This window comes from Corvus cornix, chromosome 4 (assembly GCF_000738735.6).
Source record: "Corvus cornix cornix isolate S_Up_H32 chromosome 4, ASM73873v5, whole genome shotgun sequence".
Classification (NCBI taxonomy): domain Eukaryota; kingdom Metazoa; phylum Chordata; class Aves; order Passeriformes; family Corvidae; genus Corvus; species Corvus cornix.
In genome coordinates, this window is record NC_046334.1 from 58,312,206 (window position 1) to 58,332,363 (window position 20,158).

General features: G+C 35.9%; 1 protein-coding gene across 5 annotated transcripts in view; it reads right to left on the reverse strand.

The window, feature by feature from the left end:
- LOC104690722 (complement C1q tumor necrosis factor-related protein 7) overlaps positions 1-20,158 on the reverse strand; it is a 100,930-nt gene that overhangs the window by 32,195 nt on the left and 48,577 nt on the right. For 4 of the 5 annotated variants that reach the window (XM_010401881.4, XM_019286994.3, XM_039550857.1 and 1 more), the window contains 12 exons: positions 16,971-17,059; positions 16,376-16,477; positions 14,498-14,599; positions 13,516-13,692; positions 13,192-13,342; positions 11,695-11,831; positions 10,337-10,468; positions 8,282-8,491; positions 6,124-6,224; positions 3,144-3,284; positions 2,567-2,723; positions 312-544 (listed from right to left, as the gene is read on the reverse strand). In XM_010401881.4, the coding sequence (XP_010400183.3) occupies positions 312-544; positions 2,567-2,723; positions 3,144-3,284; positions 6,124-6,224; positions 8,282-8,491; positions 10,337-10,468; positions 11,695-11,831; positions 13,192-13,342; positions 13,516-13,692; positions 14,498-14,599; positions 16,376-16,477; positions 16,971-17,059 (1,732 nt within the window). Of the gene's footprint in view, positions 1-311; positions 545-2,566; positions 2,724-3,143; positions 3,285-6,123; positions 6,225-8,281; positions 8,492-10,336; positions 10,469-11,694; positions 11,832-13,191; positions 13,343-13,515; positions 13,693-14,497; positions 14,600-16,375; positions 16,478-16,970; positions 17,060-20,158 lie in introns of those variants that run through there. The other variant, XM_020584731.2, reaches the window with a different exon arrangement.

The following is a 20,158-nucleotide window of genomic DNA, read 5'->3' on the forward strand; positions in this document are numbered from 1 at the left end:
GTACTGCCAGCAGTGACCTAGACTCTAGACTGAAACCAGCTTCTTTGTATCTACACCACTGTTCTGTGCAGATGCTCAAGGAGTATCAGAAGGTTCAACGGGAATGTGCAGACATTAAATTTTTAAGGGCACTATGTACAAGGTTATATGTGACTTGAAAATGAATTAAGTTATATCACCTTCAGAAGCAGAAGTCTCATCACTAGGCTAAACAGAATGGTGCGCTCATGCTTCTGAAGTTGTATAAACAAGCAATTAAAAATAACAGAAAATCACAAATAAGGTAATTTGTTGGCCAACATTTATCTTACCGAGGACACTGCTCAGTTGGAGTTACGCTTCCTGAGAGAGTCAGCTCAGGAACTAGAATAGGCTCTCCAGGTTTCCTTCTGCAGTTGTCAGCTTTTTGTCTAACCTGCTGCTCTATTTCAAGGTTATTGGCCATTTTAGGTGGGATGGGTTTTATACGTTCCTCACCAAACTCATACTCTTCTGATTCTTCATCTACATGAGTATCTTTTTTCTTCTTTTTCTTCTTGGACTTCTGCATATAAAAACAGTAATGTTCTTTCTGAACTCATTTTAATCTCTGCAATTTTTTCTCTTGTTCTCTTGATTCACAAGTGCTAAAACACAGATGGTGTATGTACAGTAAAACGACAGTATAATTTTAGCATTACACACACCCAAAAGATTTTTCTCATTGTAAAGAACTACATCACATTCAGTATTCAGCAATACATTCCATTCATATGCTTCAAAACCATCATGTGCTCCAAGCAAAACATTTACTTAATCTTCTCTACCACCTTTCAAAATCAGCATGTTTCTTGAACATTCTGGCTAGATGCTGAGCTCTCATTTGCCTGAGTTACCATGTACATTCTGTTAGGATTACAGGAAGGTTACTCAGCCAGTAGACACAGTTGTTTGAGATGCACAAACTTTGGAGCACAAGTTTTTTAGCTTAGCAGTATCTTTAGCATGAGCAGAATGATCCCTTCCCTTCCTTATGCCAAACAAGGATAAACAAACAGAACATGCCTTTCAGCATCTCCTAAATTGTAGAACTCCAGTGTTTACGTGCATGTTCAGCTTTAAACAACTGCAAAACAGCTCCTCCTTCCACAGACATCTAGATTACTTGGAAGTACAGCTTGCCTGGAAGCACTGGCCACTTCATGACTTAAGACATCATAAAAAAAATAATAGGAAAGAAAGCAAACAGATTCTCCTCATTAACTAAAGTAGTAAGCCAAACAACTTGTTAATATATTTTTCTTACGAAATATTCTTTCTTTGCCTAATTTTATGTTATCTTTCTTGCTCTTGTATTTGCTTTTAAATGTATTTAATCTCACGTACCTCTAGTGTCTTTGATTCATGTGACCTGTACTAGTAAGAAACCAACAACAGTGACAAAGCTAAAAAGTACTTTGAGTAAAATAAAATAAAGCACTTCTGGGTATGACAGAGAGATAATTTCTCTAAAAGGAAAGAACCACAGTCTTCTCAGTCTCAAGATAGTTTGTAACTAGCACAATAAAAAGATGCCACAATGGTATTTGTGAAGGCATAACCGGTGGATGAACAGTTTGCATTAGGATCAATGTTCATAACTACCTGCCTTCATTTCACAGTTTACATTTATTCATCTTATCCTACAAGTGAACCAACATGATGGTAATGAGTCATGTGCCCACTTGAAATCCCACAGGAATTTCCAATTCCTGCATATCAGCTTCTTCTCAAATATTTTAAATGCCTTCCATAGCAGTTGCATGTACATAAAAAAACTCTCCATGAAAGTATCAGCAGACACACTAGATTCCTGAAAACTGTATTTGAAGCATTTCCTTAGGCTTTATTTTGCTTTGGTATCCAAAAACCCAGGGTGTTCAAGCTGGGCAATAATTATAATCAAGTATAATCACCATTACCCTGAGGTATCCAGTACATTGCCACCTAACTATGAAAGCAAACCTGGTTTTGCCACAGTCTGTTTCAGAGATCATCCTGTTGCAGTGTGTTGCTGTAGCATCTGTATTTCTCAATATCCCCTTAAAGCACAACTGAGACCTTAACTACAGTATACATTATTAGCAATAAAGCTTTTCAGAGGTGAAAGGCTAGAATATTAATTAAATCTTTCAGTCAGACATTCCTGAACATTGTGAGACATTCCCAAACATAGATTTACATGAGATGACATCAACTGCTTGTTCATTAGAAACACCCCACTCACACGCACAAAATTCATCCATGTTTTTTCTTTGCAAGAAAGGCATGAAATTAACAGGAATCCTGCAAAAGTAACAAACTGAAAGAAAGAATTGAAGTGCTGAAAATCAATAGCAGAAAAACAGTGCTGCACAAAAACCTAATACATTTTAATTTTTTAATTAAGAATTACCTGACCAACAAATTCTAAGTAGACAGAATGTACCTGAACATTATAAAACTTATGCATAACTTTCCTGAATTTTTTTTTTCTGTATTAGGACAAATTTTTGACACATTAAGTAATAATTTTATTTTTCTGTGAAATTGAATGATTTAAACAAACCTGTGTCTTCTTCCAAGATTTCCAGTCTTGTAACTCAGTTTTATGCTCTTCCATTTTCTTTTCATATTCTTCCATACATTCTTCTAGTAATTCCTTTATTTCAGCCTGAATTTCTGCTTCATATGCTTTTTCATCTGATTTCTGATCAACCTCTTCCCTTCAAAACAACAATTACCAGCATGTTGCATAGAATTACATAAGGGTTACAATTAAGTCTGTAATATATAACAGAAATCTACTTCTCCATGAATAGTTTCATTATATCAGAAGTGTGTTTTATTTAAAAAGACTAGCATGGGTACTCTAAGAGTTGATAGCAGACAGAGTAATTATGTTAATTCTGGATAGTAACTTTCTTTACTCATTAGTCTGTAGAAAATCCTTTCTGCCACAGTAATTACTTATTTTAACCTTCCATCTTGCCCAGACTCAAAAGGAATAGTGGCAGGCTCAACAGTGCCAGCACTGCTCAAAAGTCTTACTTCTGCATATCAGAATTCTAAGTTTCCAAATTAACTAATCCTGTTACAACTCTACTGTTAGCAAATAAAGTACAAAAAGTGTTATCAAGACATACTTCCTCAAATAAAGTTTCATGGGTGTGTTAGTAAACTTCTGAAAGTCCCGGAGGGATTTAATTTGTTTCCAAACTTTGATAATGGTCTTAAGCAACGTTCTATCTTTTTCTTGCTCAGCATCACGAAGTCTTCTGGTTTGTCTAGAAATACACATACATAGCACATGATCAACTGGAATTGTCTAACTCAGTGGAACAACAGATTGAAAAACTGGAATACCAAAAGCCAAGTGATGGGGGTTTCAGGTTGATTGATGGCTGCAGTGGTTTAAATCCAAGGAGCATAAAACCCAGACTTGAAGATTGCAGGATTTGATTTCCTCCTATATTCCAGTCTCTTTCATTTTGAACAATCTGACTTCAATTAAGTCTGTTCTTTAGAGATCTCAAAGTTTTCGGAAATGCTTATTACAGCTGTACATAATTAAAAACACTTTAAAGTAAATTCATGTAAACAACAGCCCAGGAAACCTACACTGCTGCTATGAAGTAATGCTTAGTGCACGTGTACATTACAAAAGATGTTTTAAACTTCATGTGCTTCTAGCGCCAGTAAAAAAGGACATGCAGAGATGAAGTAACGTAGTAAGTCCTTTGACAGATATAAAAGATTCTTAATACAAACAAAATTAACACAGCCTTTCTTTTGTCTCAGAATAGGTATTTCACATTTCCACCCTCTAATCTGATTGTAAAAGAGCTGTTCATTAGCATGTTTAATGACCATCACACACTTCCAATGTACATGTCCATGCAGCACAAGCACAGGCTGTTTCCACTACTATCTTGGTAGAAAAACAAGTCTGTGATTAAAAAAAAGACGTAAACTAACGTATTAGGACTTGTAATATTTAGAGAATGTGGAAGACAGAGGCTGGATTAGAGCTGAGAGAAGACATCATACATCATTTAACAGCATAAGCCAATTCAGTGAAAACAGTAAACAAAGAAGAAATGCAGACTTTTCAGAAAGCAACATGAGTAACTTCTCCACTTCATTAGCTAGCAGTTCGAGTATTACTTATCCATGTAGCAACCTTTTCTTTTTCGTCTACCAGATGATGCTAGAAGATGAAACTTAAAAGGCAGGAGGAACATACAGATCAGTAATCACACTTATCTAATGTATTGGATTTGGAAGCACGACCTTTCAGTAGAGAATCATCTCTGCTAAAATACATCACCCACAAGAACCTGAATCATAGAATCCACAGCACACGTTGGCTTCCTACTTCAGGAAATGAAGACAGGAGGGCTGAAATTACTAATGTGCAAAAGTTTTCTGTATTGAGACCACATTTCTTTCTCAAGCCAATGGAAAACTACAGCTCTGATCTTCAGAATGCAAAGCATATACATCTGTCATGTAATTGGAGGGTGGAGGAAACAATTAGATTATTGTCCATGCTACATGTCTGTAATTTCTCATGAGTATTCTACATTGACCATCAGGAAAATGCAGTGTTGAAAGAGAGACAAGGCAGGTCAGATGATTTTACCAACATAAGTGGTCCAAGTTAGTACTGAATACCATGACAGCAAAAAATTCCAGAGCCCATCTGAACTTCATATGTGTAACAGCTTCCAATAACAGAGATGTAGCCAGAAAGAAATACAGATATGAAAAGCCCTAGACTAATACCAGCCAAACTCATTTCATGTTACTTAGGCAACACTGATCTCACTGATTTCAGCTGAGTTTCTCCAGATTCGTAACAGCATGAAACTAAACTAAAGCACTCAAGATCTAGAAAAACACGTCAGATACATAGAAGGCATATTCTTTCTAATTGGAATTTCTATCAAGCAAGCCTCCACATTGATGCCAAAATCCAAGAATCTGATTCCCACAGCGAATCTTCCCATTACCATTCTCATGCTTTCTCTGGTGAGAGCTCCTGTCTCTGAGGTACTGTATGGTAACTGCACACCTCCTGCTCCTTGTCCTCTAGCAGGTATGTTAGTGAGATACTGCCAAAAGCTATTCCATTTTCAATGGAAGGAAGTCTGTGTCCTTCAGTATAAAATAATGAATGATACACTACTTTATGTTCTGTACAGATACCAATGTATTACAAGACAGTGTACATGAAGAACGAAAATCTGAAGAAATAATTCCCAATGTAAGAGGAGTGTGTGGATGCATAAGTTTAGCAGGTGTAAATTTCAAGGCTGAAAGTAGAATTGTTATTAAAATTTTTTTTTTCATATTATGTTATCATATGACCCATTACATCACTTTATACTTCTGTTTCTTTAAATGAATACATTACTGCCTACTTTTAGATTGTGAAAATGTTTCAGACTTTTATTATCTACTAGTTAAAAGGCTGTTCAGCACGGATGTCCAAAATAACTTCTTGTTTATCATACTGCTAACACTTACAGTTCATCACTGTCCATCTGCCAAAAATAATACAAACTGTCACTACTGAGCCAAAAACTGTAATGTATTTTTACTACCCAGCTTTTGTCCAAGAACAATAACTGTAATCTTGTAAAACAAAATTCTACCACTTTATTTGTATTAAGCCATTGGCAAAAACATGGCGAAAATACTTAAGAATGGGAAGCAAATCAAGAACACTTGTGTAATGAGGAAGAGGATGGAAAAAACTAGGGGTTTTGTCTGTTCAAAAAATTATGTTGCATTGTAAAAATTTTGTGCATCTAGCTGAAGTCTACTGAAACTTTATTTTAATTAAATTTAATTATACAAACATACCAGTAAGTAGCTACTAAGAAATTAACAAAAGTAATCAAATTAGACCACTTTTGAATGAAAATTTCAGCCTAAACTGTATTTTCTTCATAATGTTTTATGCCACTTATCAGTGACAACTCTTAAATCCTCAAAATTCTTCTAGAGCTATTTATAATAGAATTTAAAAGTCTGACATGAATCATACTCTGTAGCAACATGTAAAGGAAAAAAGGAATACAATTTTAAAAACCAACAATTTAATGAATTCATACTCACCTGATTTCCATTTTGTATTCAGATATGCTTTGCTGAGTGACAGGAACACCATCACCACCACCTTCTATACTGTATTGCACAGCACTCCTCAAAGCATGCAGCTTGAACAAACAAACAAAAAAGTAATTAACAGATGGCTTAACAAGTCATCCAGTGTAATGCACCTTGACAGGAAAGAGCTAGTTACTAATGACAGAAAACCCTGAACTGTCCTGATTCTGTGTTTACAGGGTTTTGCCAGGTCTGTGAAGTGATTCTTCAGCATGACATTTTAATTAGGATCCCTGGATATATGAGGGAGATTTACTAACTTTGATCACTGTAACAGATCTCATCAAGGGGAAAGACTGATCTAGGGAGTATTCTGAAAGCCAGGAATCAAAGGTGCAGGTGAAAAAAGACCTCAAGTCAGCAAAAACCCCCACCTTTCACAAAAGCCTTTTTTGGGACTAGGAAGGGCCACTAAAGGTAATTCTAGAAAATCCCAGAATCATAGAATCATTAAGGCTGAAAAAGATCTCCCAGATTGTCAAGTGAATTTGACAGAACGCCACCATGTCAACTAAACCACAGCACTAAGTCCAGTCATTTCTTGACCTTCCTGGGATGGTGACTTCACTGCTTCCCTGGGCAGCCCATTCCAATATCTAATCCCCATTTCAGTGAAGAAATTCTTCCTGATGCACAGTTTAACCTTCCCTGGCACAGTTTCTTGCTATGTCCTCTTGACTTGTCTCTGGTTGCCTGGGAGAAGAGACTGACCCCCACCTGGCTACAGCCTCCTTTCAGGCAGCTGTAGAGAGCAATAATTATGGACCATCATGAGCATCCTTTTCTCCAGGTTAAACCACCCCTGAAAGGAGGCTGCAGACAGATGTTGGTCTCTCCTGTCAATAACAAATGATAGGACAAGAGGAAATGGCTTCAAGTTCCAGGGAGGCTAGACGGGATCTTGGGAAAAAATTTCTTCACTGAAAGGTTTGTCAAGCACTGGAACAGGCTGTGCAGGGACATCCACCATCCCTGGAGGTATTTAAAAGATGTGCAGATTGGCACATGGGGACATGGGTTAGTGACAGACTTGGCAGTGCTGGGTTAATGGTTAAACTTGATGAGCTTAGAGGTCTTTTGCAACCTTAATGATTCTGTGGTTTTATAGGTTCCTCTAATGAGGACATGGATAGCCCTAATGTCCTATTTCACAGAGCACTAAGACAAATCCTTCAAAAGTACGAACAGAACAAAGTATACCAAGGAATTATTTTGAGACACAGTATGAAATACCTGTCCATCATTAGAACTACAGCCTAATGCTTTATTTAAAAATTCAGAAGTATCTGTATACCACCTACTGACCCTCATTACACTAATATAAAAATGAGCTTGTATACAATGATTAGTTTTCCCTTATAATAGTTCTTTAATGTAGAAAATCATCACCTTTAATTTATGGAAATCTGAATGTATATGTACTTATAATCCAACTAATTTTTAACAGACAAGTATTCTTGTGTGGCTTGATGACATCAGAATTGTACTGACAATGCCTAATGTTCATGTACACATTTACACCAGAGAAGACCACTACCATTACTTCCAATGTACAGAGGGAGGAAGACTGGTGGTACACAGAGCATGAGCAGCCCAGTCAAGCTCACCCAGCAATAGAGCCAAAAACAGAAGAGTCCACAAGAGTGGCACAGGAAATGTGACAGCAGTATGCATTTAAAACACAGCATCTGTCACAGATACATGCCTGGAAATGGGTTCTACTTTTGTAAAACTTGGTGAAATTAAACTGACTCCTTTCACTTTGATTTGATAACTGAAACTAAACTTCACTAACTTCCCTCCATCACTGAATAATGTCTTTTGCTGTCTCCCTATCAGAGCTGCTGTATACAATCCTGTAATGTCTGACCTGTCACTCACTGGAAAACATTTTAGATACTCTAAGGAATACTATGCAAATGTTACTGTATTCCTTTTACTTCAGAGTTAATTCAAAACCAAAGCTCAAAGAAATTCCTAATCTTAAAAATGCAGTTCTGCACTGAACACACAGCAACCTCATTTAGGTTTTTAACTTCTGACAAATTCCACTTTTACCTAAAACTGTCACATCATTGTCTCAATAAGGTACAAAGAACAGAAATACCTTGTCTGTGAGAAGTTTGGTAAGATTCTTCTGTTTTCTTACTAAATACTGATCATATAACTGAGCCAGTTTAGCTGCTAACACATGCTCACGGCTAAAACAGGGATGATGGGTGAATATCAGTCCAGAAATATCAATATCCAATTGAAACAGCCCCTGAAAATCTCCAGGTCCAACAAAATACTGATTAGAAGATGTCATTTTTATTGCCTGAAAGAAAAAAAGAATAAACTGGATTTACAGACGCTGACAACAGTATCTTTCAAAGATTTTCTTTGTCAGAAAATGACCCATTTAGCACTACCTACATTTAAATGCTGAGCCTTAAACTGTGTTAACCTTTTGCTTTATTGATGAGTGGGTGGCACAAAACTACCATGGATATTCTACACAACAGAATTTTTATAGCCTACATGAGGCTGAAGTCATCTTCCTGTACTGAAGGTTTTGCTGAGCAATGAAGGCAATGACACTGGATTAGAAAAATCACAGCCTGCTAGTTCTCTTTTGACACATTTGTTTAGTATTGCTTTATCTCCTCCTAGAATTGAGCTCTGGGATAAACAGTGCAGCTCTCACAGAACAGCTCTCCTTGTAGACCATATAGATTGTGTACATTAGGAAATACATTACTTGCTTCCCCATTCTAACGCCAGGGAAATTCAGACCAATGAAGGCCAACAGAAGCTTTCAGCAACAAAGCTTAAAAAGTCTGCTTCAACCCTCTGCAACCAAAAGACATCCATGGCTTACATCCTCAAGTTACTGAAATCAGAAGAGAATTAGCACTGCTTCCAGCCTGACTACTCCTGCTCCCTTATTAGGATCCTTCACAAGAGATTCATCAGAGATATTCTGGTACCATAGAAGATGAAGCTGTTACTTACATAGTGTTTGTTGCAGTCTCTTCCCGAGAAAAGGAAAAAGAGGGATTTGGAGGGAAATTTAACTGTTGCACAGCTCTTTTATAGGATCTGATATAATGGGCCAAGAAACACACTTGAGTCCACCTGATCCTTCCACATTCTGTTTCTCATCAAAATGTTTAATAAGATACAATCTGTCATAAAAATGACAACTTTGAATTCCTTATGCTTTATTCTTCTGCCTATAAAGGACCCTTTAAGCTCAGTACTTTACCACAGTGATTTAGATATTTCTATGTCACTGTCCATGTAAACATGGTGTTCTTGAAACATAAGCGCTCTTGGCCTATCTTTACAGGATCAAAACAGTAAATTTCTCCTGCCTGCAAAAGCTCCATGCATAGATAGATCTGTGGTACTGGATGCAGCTTGTGGATTTCATATTTATCACCACCATCAAGTAAAGGGCCACATTTAAATCTGTATCAACAGCAACAGTCAGAAACATTTCCATGTCCCAAAAGAACACTCTATTAAAAGTCTTAAAAGTCAGCTTTTCCAAGAGGGTAATAGAGTTCTAACAAGCAGAACAATTAAAGCTTGCTTCAAGCTTGCTGAATGGTTTTAATTGAAACTTATTTTGATTTGTACTGATTGTACATTGAAACTGCTGTTCGCCAGGGTAGGTATGCTGTGACTAAGGCAAAAACAACCACAAAAAACCCTGCAAACAAAACAAAACAAATAAGAAAAACAACAACCAAAAAAATCTCACAGCCTCCCAAAAATATCTGAATTGATGCTACATAACTCAAAATTAGTTGCTGTCTACATGAGTAAACTTTATATATACACTAATATAGGAACTACCCTACTTTGGCATGAGAATATCCAAGGGTGCCTCACAAGGATCCTAGTGACAGACTTAAATGTGTTTGTCATGGACTGATATTTTACTATTTCAACCAGCACCATCAGCTAAACTCTTCATCCTTTTGTATGCATTTTTACAGGAAAAAACAAATGTATTCTTAAAAAAGTAGAGCTCATTTAAAGAACAGATATGGAATCACAAAAAGTAGACAATAGTCATGGTTCTTAGCACAAAACCCTTCAGGTTACTGGAGTTTCTGGTGCAGAAGAACTGGGATACTGGGTCTCAGGAATCACATATATGAAATATGCCTACCTTTCTATACACTGTTTCAAGTTCTGGTGCAATGCCTTCTTCAAGTGAGAATATTGGAGGCCTAGTAGAAGACTGTTTAATTGGATTAGGCAATGCTAAGATTTTGCCATCATCACCAAACCACTCTCTCCCCTACAAAGGAAAACAAAATTATATATTGCTTCTTACTTTATAAAGAATTTACTTGCAAAATTATAATTCTTACAAAAAATACAGAATAAAAGGGGACTATGAATTTTTTGTGACTGAAATAAGCAAAACTTTCCTAATACAACAAAATGAAATCCTCAAATATACCAGAAGTAAGTTTTGAAATTAAAAAAACCAAGATGCTGCTCACATTTTGATTATACTGGTTTTTCTTTCCACGTGCAGTGTTACACATTTAAAAGAAAAAAAAAGTCAACACATCACTTATTTAAATGTTATTTTCTTAAATCACTGAAATTGAAAGAATTATAAGACTTGATTTACACAAGAGCTAAATGGCAGGTCAGATAATTTAATAAAGCATCTCTCAAATCTTCTATTCCACAACCTGAACTACTTAAACAACATCTATGAAAGCAGATTAGGTAAGTATTTTACACACCAATTGCTATCCATGGCTTCACATGTTTGACATTGTCCTAATTCCTCCCTTTGTTCTCATTACCTGGATCCATATATAGCTTAAACCAGTGCAGCTGTCCAAGGATGCTGCCCTACCCTGTTAATTCCATACCTGTTTTAATCTGACCCGAGAGCCATATGTCGATGTGGTAACACCATGAAGTCAACCAGAAAACTAACGGGGTTGAAACTGGCCATTCAAAAATTTTAGATCCAAATGTTCCCAATCTGATTCACAAAAGCACATGAAGAATCATAAAAAAATATAATATAAAGGGCAGCTGCTGCTCAGGAGTTTAAGTCTATACTGAACAATACACACCTTACCGTGTATAGGAAGATAATACAGTAGGACAAAATATATCCAAGCCACTTTCCCATGTCTTTCCATAAGACATTCTTAAAAATCTGAAAGGATTCTAAAATCTCTGTGATAATCTATACCAATATTTAATTAGCCTTACAGACTGATCAGTGATCTGTTCTCCAGCAGGCTACAAGCAGAGCCAGGAAAGGAAACCAGTTTTTTAAGACCCAGTCTCGTGTTCTGACAATGGGGTTACACTAAAAAAGCACTCCTACAATAATCTGTATTTCCCAACATCTGATGCTGCCAAACATTTTGAAGATGAAAGCCCCATATCAGAATGACCATCCACTTGCTTAACTATAACAAAAATAAGATACTTATAAAGATAAATAAAATACTGATAAAAGTTACAACTAAAACGGTAGCAGTGACTTACTTGGTCCTGTCTGAGTATTCTGTTTTCTAAAATATTTTGATTAGACTGTGATACAAAGGGCCTTTCTCCTATGTAAAGACCTTCATCCTCAAGGTACCTGGGCTGCATATTTCCAGGTATCTTCTCAGAAGTAGGCACTAATGAGAAATTAAAGAGAAAACCATGTAAAATATCTTGTAACTGTAGTTTTAGTTTGTTAACTCTTAAAACGAATAGCACTGCATATTAAGTATGCTGTCAGCAGTATTTTTCTGCATAGGAAAAAAAGAAATAAATACAGAATTAAAACAGGTCCTTTTCTTAATCAAGACAGATCTCTCATAAAAGTGTCACGAAGTGTCACAATTCTAATAAACCGATAATTAAAAAATTTCCTCATCAAAAAATACTTCAAGTAACTTAGTGGAGTTTAGTATTAATGGTTGCTTGCACAACAGTGTAAAAAACCTCGAGTAGCAACTGAGCATTTCGAAGCCTTTCCAAAGGAAAGTGAAAATTTCAGATTAATCAGACCTCCTGTTAATAAACAGTTTCCTTAAGCTAGTCTCATACAAAATACAGAACATGCATAAAGAGTTATGTTAGCCAAATAACAGCAGGTGGAATTCTTTTAAAAGGCCTGCCTGCAAGGCTGTTTCACGGTGTGTATGGACTCAGTATTTTTCAAGAAGCAATCTCAAAACATGGAGGGATTATACTGAGGGTTACAATAAAAGTTATCCCCTAAATCAGAACACAGTGGATCACACAGGAAGTAGTCAAAACTAAATTACAAGACATGAAAAAACAGAGGCACACAATGTCAAATATTTTGACATTGCACTGCAAGCTGTACTGGTACCATTCTGGTATATGCCACTGGGAGACTTGTTTCTGTTTCTTCCAGTTCAAATATTAAATATCAAGTGATATTATAAAGCAATTTTTTAGTACTTTGTAGTTCTGTGGGAATAAGGAAAAAAGGTCAGAGATATGATCAATATTGACTAATTCACAAACTCAGATTTTGCAAAAATGGCTCCTTGAATCCCAAAAATCCTTATGTTAGTTGCATGACTCATGACAAACTCGCCACAAGGAATAAGCTGCAGATGTAGCCAAGTGAATAAATAGTCTAAGTTACAATGTACAGTGCATGAGCCATCCTTAGTAGGTAGATGTGTGTACCTGTAACCTGCTGCATACACTAAATAGCAGCAGAAGAGAGGCCAGCACCTTGCACTTTCTACAGCCAGCAGTGAGGAAGTTACCCCTGAGCAACTGAGGTGCCCTGAGTATGCTTGCCAGTGTAGCAGGTGATGACCTGCTGAGGTGTGCATGTTCCCAGCTAATCCATGCTGTCAGACCTTTTCGCACTTGACTGGATGATTAGTGTCAGCTGCAATTAAACATCTCTCTGCTGCCAGAGACAGTTGATGCAAGATTTTTTCAGCAGATCAAAGGGTGCCACGCTATACAAAAATCCAGGAACTAAATGGATAAGCACAGTCTTCACACCTGCTAACATGCTGGGAATGAAGAGAAATTCTTTTTCCCTTTTCAGTTGCTCAGAGTAGTTTTCACAATCAACAGGTTTCATTACCAGAAGATCTTCATCTGTCTGCCCTATGAATAAATCATCATCTTTAACTAGGCGCACGTCTTCATCCTGTAGGTTAAGTGCAAACATCTCTTTAGTTAGTTCATCTGTTTCTTAAGAAAGTCTCTTGAGAAAGTACACTTTGAGAATTTTTTAGGAAACTCAAGATGCCATTATGTATAGACTAATAAAATTAACAGAACTCTGAAAAAATATATGAACATTTATCCTATAGTTCTCACCATTTCATCCTCCTCTTGTTCATCTTCACGAGTTTCAACACATTCCTCTTCTACCTCCTCTTCTTCATTTAATCCGTTCCTTTTCCTGGCTCCAACTTTGATTTTCTCTGGTACGGCATCAAAATTGAATGTAAAGAAATTATATGCTTCTTCCTCAGAAGGAAAATCATTCTGGAACTAAAAAAAGAAGACAAAGATACTTTATTATGGCAGTTATAAGAAAACTAGGGCAAGTGAATAAATATTCCCATTAATAATATGAACCAGCAGCATGTATAAACATTCGTTACAAGATAATAATTATCTCAAACAGAACTCACTCAAATGCTGAAGCTAACTGAAATTTGTCAACGATACATGGAACTTTCTCTATTGCTATATACTTCATTGAATATTTCTTGCAAAATGTTATTTAAAAGGTTACCTGGTCTAATTTTAACATGCTTATTGTTTTAAATATAAACCAGAATCAGAAACACCAAAGTTTAAATTCTGACCATACAGCAGATACCCAGGTAAATGATATGAAGAGAAATTTCTAATGGCCTTTTGTCTCTGAAGGACCCAGGACCCTTTAGCTTTAGGATGAATCCCTAAGAAAAGAATTAACAGTAGTACTTTGTGGCTAATATCAATATACTAGTCTGTAAAATGCTTTAACTGCCAACTGGTGGCATTCTATAAAAAGGATTTAAACAGAAGACATATTATTCCTGCAAACTCCAGTAATTGTGTCCAGATGGATAGTTTACTAGTTTTTTTGGTTTTTTAATCAAATGATCCAAAGCCATTCTTATATTTGATGAAGGTTCCTTTTATATACTTCAATTATTGGCATATACTGCTTGTGAATTTGTAAATTAAATAAAACCTCTGCTGCTTAAGAATGAATTCTGTCTGCTTCTTCAAACAGAATCATGAAACCACATAAAGGTTAAATTAAATTAATAATCGTTATTGAAATGGAGGAATTGGTACTTACTGTTGACTTTTGCTTAAGCTTTTTTACAGTATCACCAAACTTTACTTTTGATGGTAAGTGTGACTCATCCTCTTGCATCTCCCTGAATTTATCATTATCAGACTGCATAAAAACATATACATACGTTTAGTGAATTATAAAAAAATACAGTTGACTACAGTTATAAGATATTGCATTTTTACAGAAAAAAAATAACAAAAGAGAAACATTGCCACTGTGGTAACAAACTGATTACATATTTATTTTAAAAGATACATCTGACTACTATTTAATTCCTTTGGGTCAAGAAATAGCCTGTAGAGTATGAAGAGATGGTTCATTGCCTAAATGACAGTAGCTGTCTTCACTGCTGATTGGATCATTGCTTCTGCACTCCTGAACAAAAGCAATCAATCACATGCTAATGTCCAAAGGGAGAGAAAGGAGGCAGCAACGCAAACCCTTCCCTCGGGCAGACAGCCCCAGCTGGGCAGCAGTGTCAGGGGTGCTGCTGGCAGGGGCTGCAGCCCAGGTAAGGGAATCAGGGAGCTTCTCAGACAACCCCTGCTGCCATCAGGAAAACTCTCTTTGGTATTGTTTAAGAAATGTGGTGTTCATTGCTTGGGTGCTGAAATACACACTTGATAATTTATTTTATTCTCTCAAACATTTATTGCTAGGCTACCCTCTAACTCCATGGGTGACAATCCCCTGCCTTTTCAAGCAAGGAGGTATCATGTTTATCCATTCCCAGTTCTCTGAAGCCTTATCTGTCCCTACACACAGGCCACTGTAAAGGTCACTGGCTCTGAAGCTGCTTCAGCAAGTTCATTTAAGTGCTTCAAAGAGATTTTCATCAGGCTCAACCAACCTAAACACATCTACCATTCTATCTGTTCTTCCTCTTGTGGCCTGAATTGTTAGATTGACGGAAGACACTGCTCAAATTTACCTCTATTACACCTATACTTCAAAATAATAATATCAGAAAGAAAATCTCAAACTCTGTCAATCTGATGGCCACTTGTTTAACAACGAAACACCTCCCGTGTGTGTAAGTACAAGAAACAAAACCAACATGTGGAAGGTTTCACATATACTTGATATGAAATTAATAAACAACTCTAATAAGGGTATCACTTCTGCATTTTCCTACTATGAATACATTAAACCAGTATTACTTTAACTGAAAGCTGTAATAATTACTTATTATAAGATAACATTGCCAAAAATCTTCCCACAATGTACATGAAATGGCAATTCTCCCCTAGACAAGCAATTTAGCCAGGCTAAACCATATTGTTTAGAATTCCATATAAAGGCATTACTGGTATATGCTGTTATTTCCTGGGAATAACAAATTCTTTGGAACGTATTTTCTACAGGCAAGCAGTCTCTTTGTGAATTCTGAAGAATATGAGCGCCAGTTCTGCACAGGCAGAGCCTCTGTTGTTTTTTTAAAACAAAATTCATTTTCTAACAAAGAACACGCTTATACAAAAAAACCTCAATACAAAATAGTAACAAGGAAATACAACAAAATGACATAAAGTTAATAGCCAGCATTTAGCAATTGCACTGTGCACATTTATATAAAGCTGTACTACAGTGGTCCTTTCTGTTACTGTAAATTTTAAATACTTCAAGGCATCTTAAGCAACAGAAGTCATGAACCTCTAAATGACAGAAGTTTCACATGATGTCTATACTACAATGTAAGCAAATTATTACTGTTAAATATATACAATAAAAACAATAATCAGAACAGTTCCTTCCCAAACAGTAGTATAAGTCTGATAAAAGGAATTCATCTTCAAGAGTGTGCAGTCTTTGATTTTCTTCATGTTTCACATTCACTTTCTTATTATAAGAACAGCAAGACACAATGCACTTTTTTACCGTTTTATCCAGTCTGACTTCTGGTTTTCTTTCTCTGATGCCTTTTAAACGCCTTGGCTGTGGACTGGGGTCTTCTCGCGATAAAGTAATTTCAGCTTTTGTCTAAGCAAACAAATGGAAAAAATGTTTAGTTGCAACAGAAATAGAAATAGATCAAAGCTATAGTAATTTCCAGGAACTCAACACTTACTTATGTTTGTGTTAGGGACAGAATCTTTTAATTATAAAATCAGCTTAAGTGATTTTCCAGATCCATATATTAATAGGCCTTATTAAATTGTACAGTAAACATACAAAGAAACCATTGCTTTCAAACTAGTGTAAGAAATTTTTTGACAAACAGCACAGAAGGAACTTGTACTGATTGTACAACAATACCTTTTATGTTATTACAAACAAATTAAATATAAAGTTTAGAAAAAAAATATAGCAATACAGAACATAACTGTACTGATGAACTGAGTACACTTTCGGCTTCAGAAATAAAAAAGCAGATATCCCAACTCGAATTCACATAGCACAGAGCAAGTAAAATGAAGTGGGTGTTACTTATAAGACTGAGGTCAATCAAACAGGACTTCTGAAGGATTCCCACCTTTGCTGCTTTTAGTTTCTCTCTCATTCGCTGCCTAACAGAAAGCTCTGCAAAGCTTGTCCTTGATGTAGAAGGAACAGGTGGCAACTCTGAAACAGAAAAAAATGGTAACATGTTTAAAATTAAGTATTTTCTGAAAGAAATTTATGGAAAATGAAACCATTTATACCACAGTCCCATGTTCCAACAGAAAGAACTTGCATGAGAAAATTTGAGTGAATGAAACATTTCTCAGAATCCAGTCCTTACAAAGTATCACTTAAAGGCCTTTAAACTGCAACAGATCTACCTTTCATTATATACTATGAACAACTGTAAGAAATGCTTAAGGACACTTTTAGTCCACCATCATTTAGAAAAGAAAAACACATTAAGATAAACCTCACTACTACTGATTCTACTCAGAATCATCAAGAGATTTGGGAGAATTCTAATACTTCCAAACTATACAATTTAGTACCTGTATTTGTAGAGAAGAAACATTCATTGCATTTGGAAACTTTCAAAAGAATGAACAAGGTGCAAAGTGCAAACCCCTATTTTGCAGGAATTTTTAGGGTCTGCCTCAATCTAACAGCTCTAAAACATTTCTTAATGATTTGAATGGTGCAATAGTGTTTATATGTGTACAGATCATACAGGCAAGAATTCTTGGAAAGTCACATTTGCTCAAATATGGCCTTTGAAAAGTTTTTGGAATCGAGAAAAAACTTCAACTTTTAAAACTTCAGGCTCATGAAAGACTGTGGCACACAGAAGAAAGGCTCTGTCTGCAGGAGATGGAAATGATGAACTTTAATTGCAATATGAAAGGTAGGTACACACTGGAAAAAAAATTTAACTTTTGGGGTATTCTAGCACTGGAACTGAGTCCCTTAAACAGTTATGGAACCTTCACTAGTGCAAGCTTTTAAGTTAAAAAAACAAAAACAAACAAACCAACAACCCCCAATCCTCAAAGAAACTCCATCAACCAAAAAAAAAAAAAACCCACCAAACCCAAGTATCAAGACTTACAAAAGATCTTTCAACAGAGAAGCTGGTCTAGAGTTACCTTTTGATTTTCCTCTTGTGAATTTTTTCTACCATTTTATCCTGTGCAGTTAGCATGCAAAAACATAGTCTATTTCATTGCAGCAAATGTGTCATTTCAATTCCATTCTGATAAATGAAAACTAGAAAGCCACAGATTAGATGATCTTCTAAAATCCTTTACAATTGTCTGTAGACATTTCCAGACATGCCAGGTGAACATTGTAAACGTGCAAAATTAGGACAGAAACAATCTGCTGATACTTTAAGCACCTCATAAAGTATTGGAACTCATGCTCTGTATGCAGAATTCTTTATGAATTAATCAGTTCATTGAGACAACAGGGTCATTATCTTTTCTAAATATAATGAAAATCATTTTAAGGCTTTGGTAGTTGCAGTAATTTAATGCATCAAATACTGTGAGATACTGTGGTTTTTTGAAAAAATGACCACATTAAAAAAAAAAAAGGTTTTGTTACTTTATTTCTCTGGACATAAACTTCTGCTCTGCTTATGTGAATGTGCTCTACAGCCAACTAAATTGTGCCTAACTTCGAAATATATTTTTGAAGTGAACAAACTAAAACTAATATCCATGAAAATATTACTTTGCAAGATCACCATTACAAGCCTGTATGAAAAAAAAAACACACACCATGTTTTGCATTGGAAGTGTCATTATCCTACAGTGGCTCCGTGTTTTATGTCAGTCAGATCTAACAAGTTTGCTGGACAGTCAAACTGAAATTAAACCCGAGAACTTGAAAATGTCATCTAGTAAGTGTTCTCCCTTGATTTCATCTGCACTCAGAGAGGCCCAAACCCATTAGATCTCTGTGTGGCTTCAAAGTTCTCTGCACTGACAGACTCAGAACTTCTGCATGTTATCCCAAAGCATGCAGAAACCAGGAACAAGACAGACATTAATGCTGTGACCAAGCATCAGTTACTTGAATGAAAATAAGGAATGGTAATTTCCAGCATAGATCGTAGAAACACTGCTGTATTTTTCATGGATACAACAACTGCGTAAGTGCACAGTAAGACACAAACCCAACAATGAAGAAAAAGATACAGCAACACTGCAGTTGTGCTGGCTTCACAAGGTAATAACTATCAGACATGGGCTTCTTATTTAAAGCAATTCTTCTTTTGAAACTCTCATTTACTAGTCTGACTAGTGGACTGACATATAACCATGTCGTTCCATTTAAGAAAGATAAAAAGGCATTAAGCACACATATAATTGGATTAGAGTAAAATACTGAATTTCTGCAAACAGATTGCATTAAAAAATAGTAGAAACAGACTGAATGCTTGAAAGACTAGTACGGAGATTATGCTGAATATTAAGTGAAGAAGTTGATGGACATGTTTCAGTAAAAACTTGCCATAGTGGGCCGAGAATGATAATCATTCCATGCTAGAAGAAAATAAACCACCTATTTGAGGGACGTGACAAATTGATAAAAAACATTATCTACTTCCCCCTTGTGTTAAAATACAGTTCCCTTTTCATAAAAAAAAGCAGTGTGGGGGTGGGTATACTTTTAACACCACAAATTTAACATAATATGGTGACAACTATGACAAACTAAAAAGGCCTCAGAATAGAGGCGATGTGTTATCACAGGCATTACAGATAAAGATAGTGGAGCAAACAGACAATGTAGAACTTTTCAATGGCACCTGGAAGACTGCAGGGGGATATTACTTTTATTTTTTAAATGGTTAGTTATCACTTGGCAAGAAAATGATAATCAGAAATTCATACACAGATCATCACTCTAAAAAAGGAGTGAGAAACTCAAATCTACTTTTACTTTATAAATGGGCAACACAGTAGCTCACAGCACTGTCAGCATATTCAAAACTATAATATACAGAACATAGTAATTTAAATTATTTATAAATCTGTCAAACTGAATCCTGGAGGGGGGGAAATTGAAATAAGTTTTGAATAGATACATGAAGGCTTCAGCTCAAGGTATAGTCTCTCTCAAAATGTGAAATGCAATTTTAAAAAACCCAACCAAACAGATGGATAAATTATACTGCAATTAGGTAAACCAATGCTACAGTCTATCCAGAATACCACATGCTGTACTTTTCACTTGATCAAACAAAATTTGCAAAATTACAGGTATTTCAGA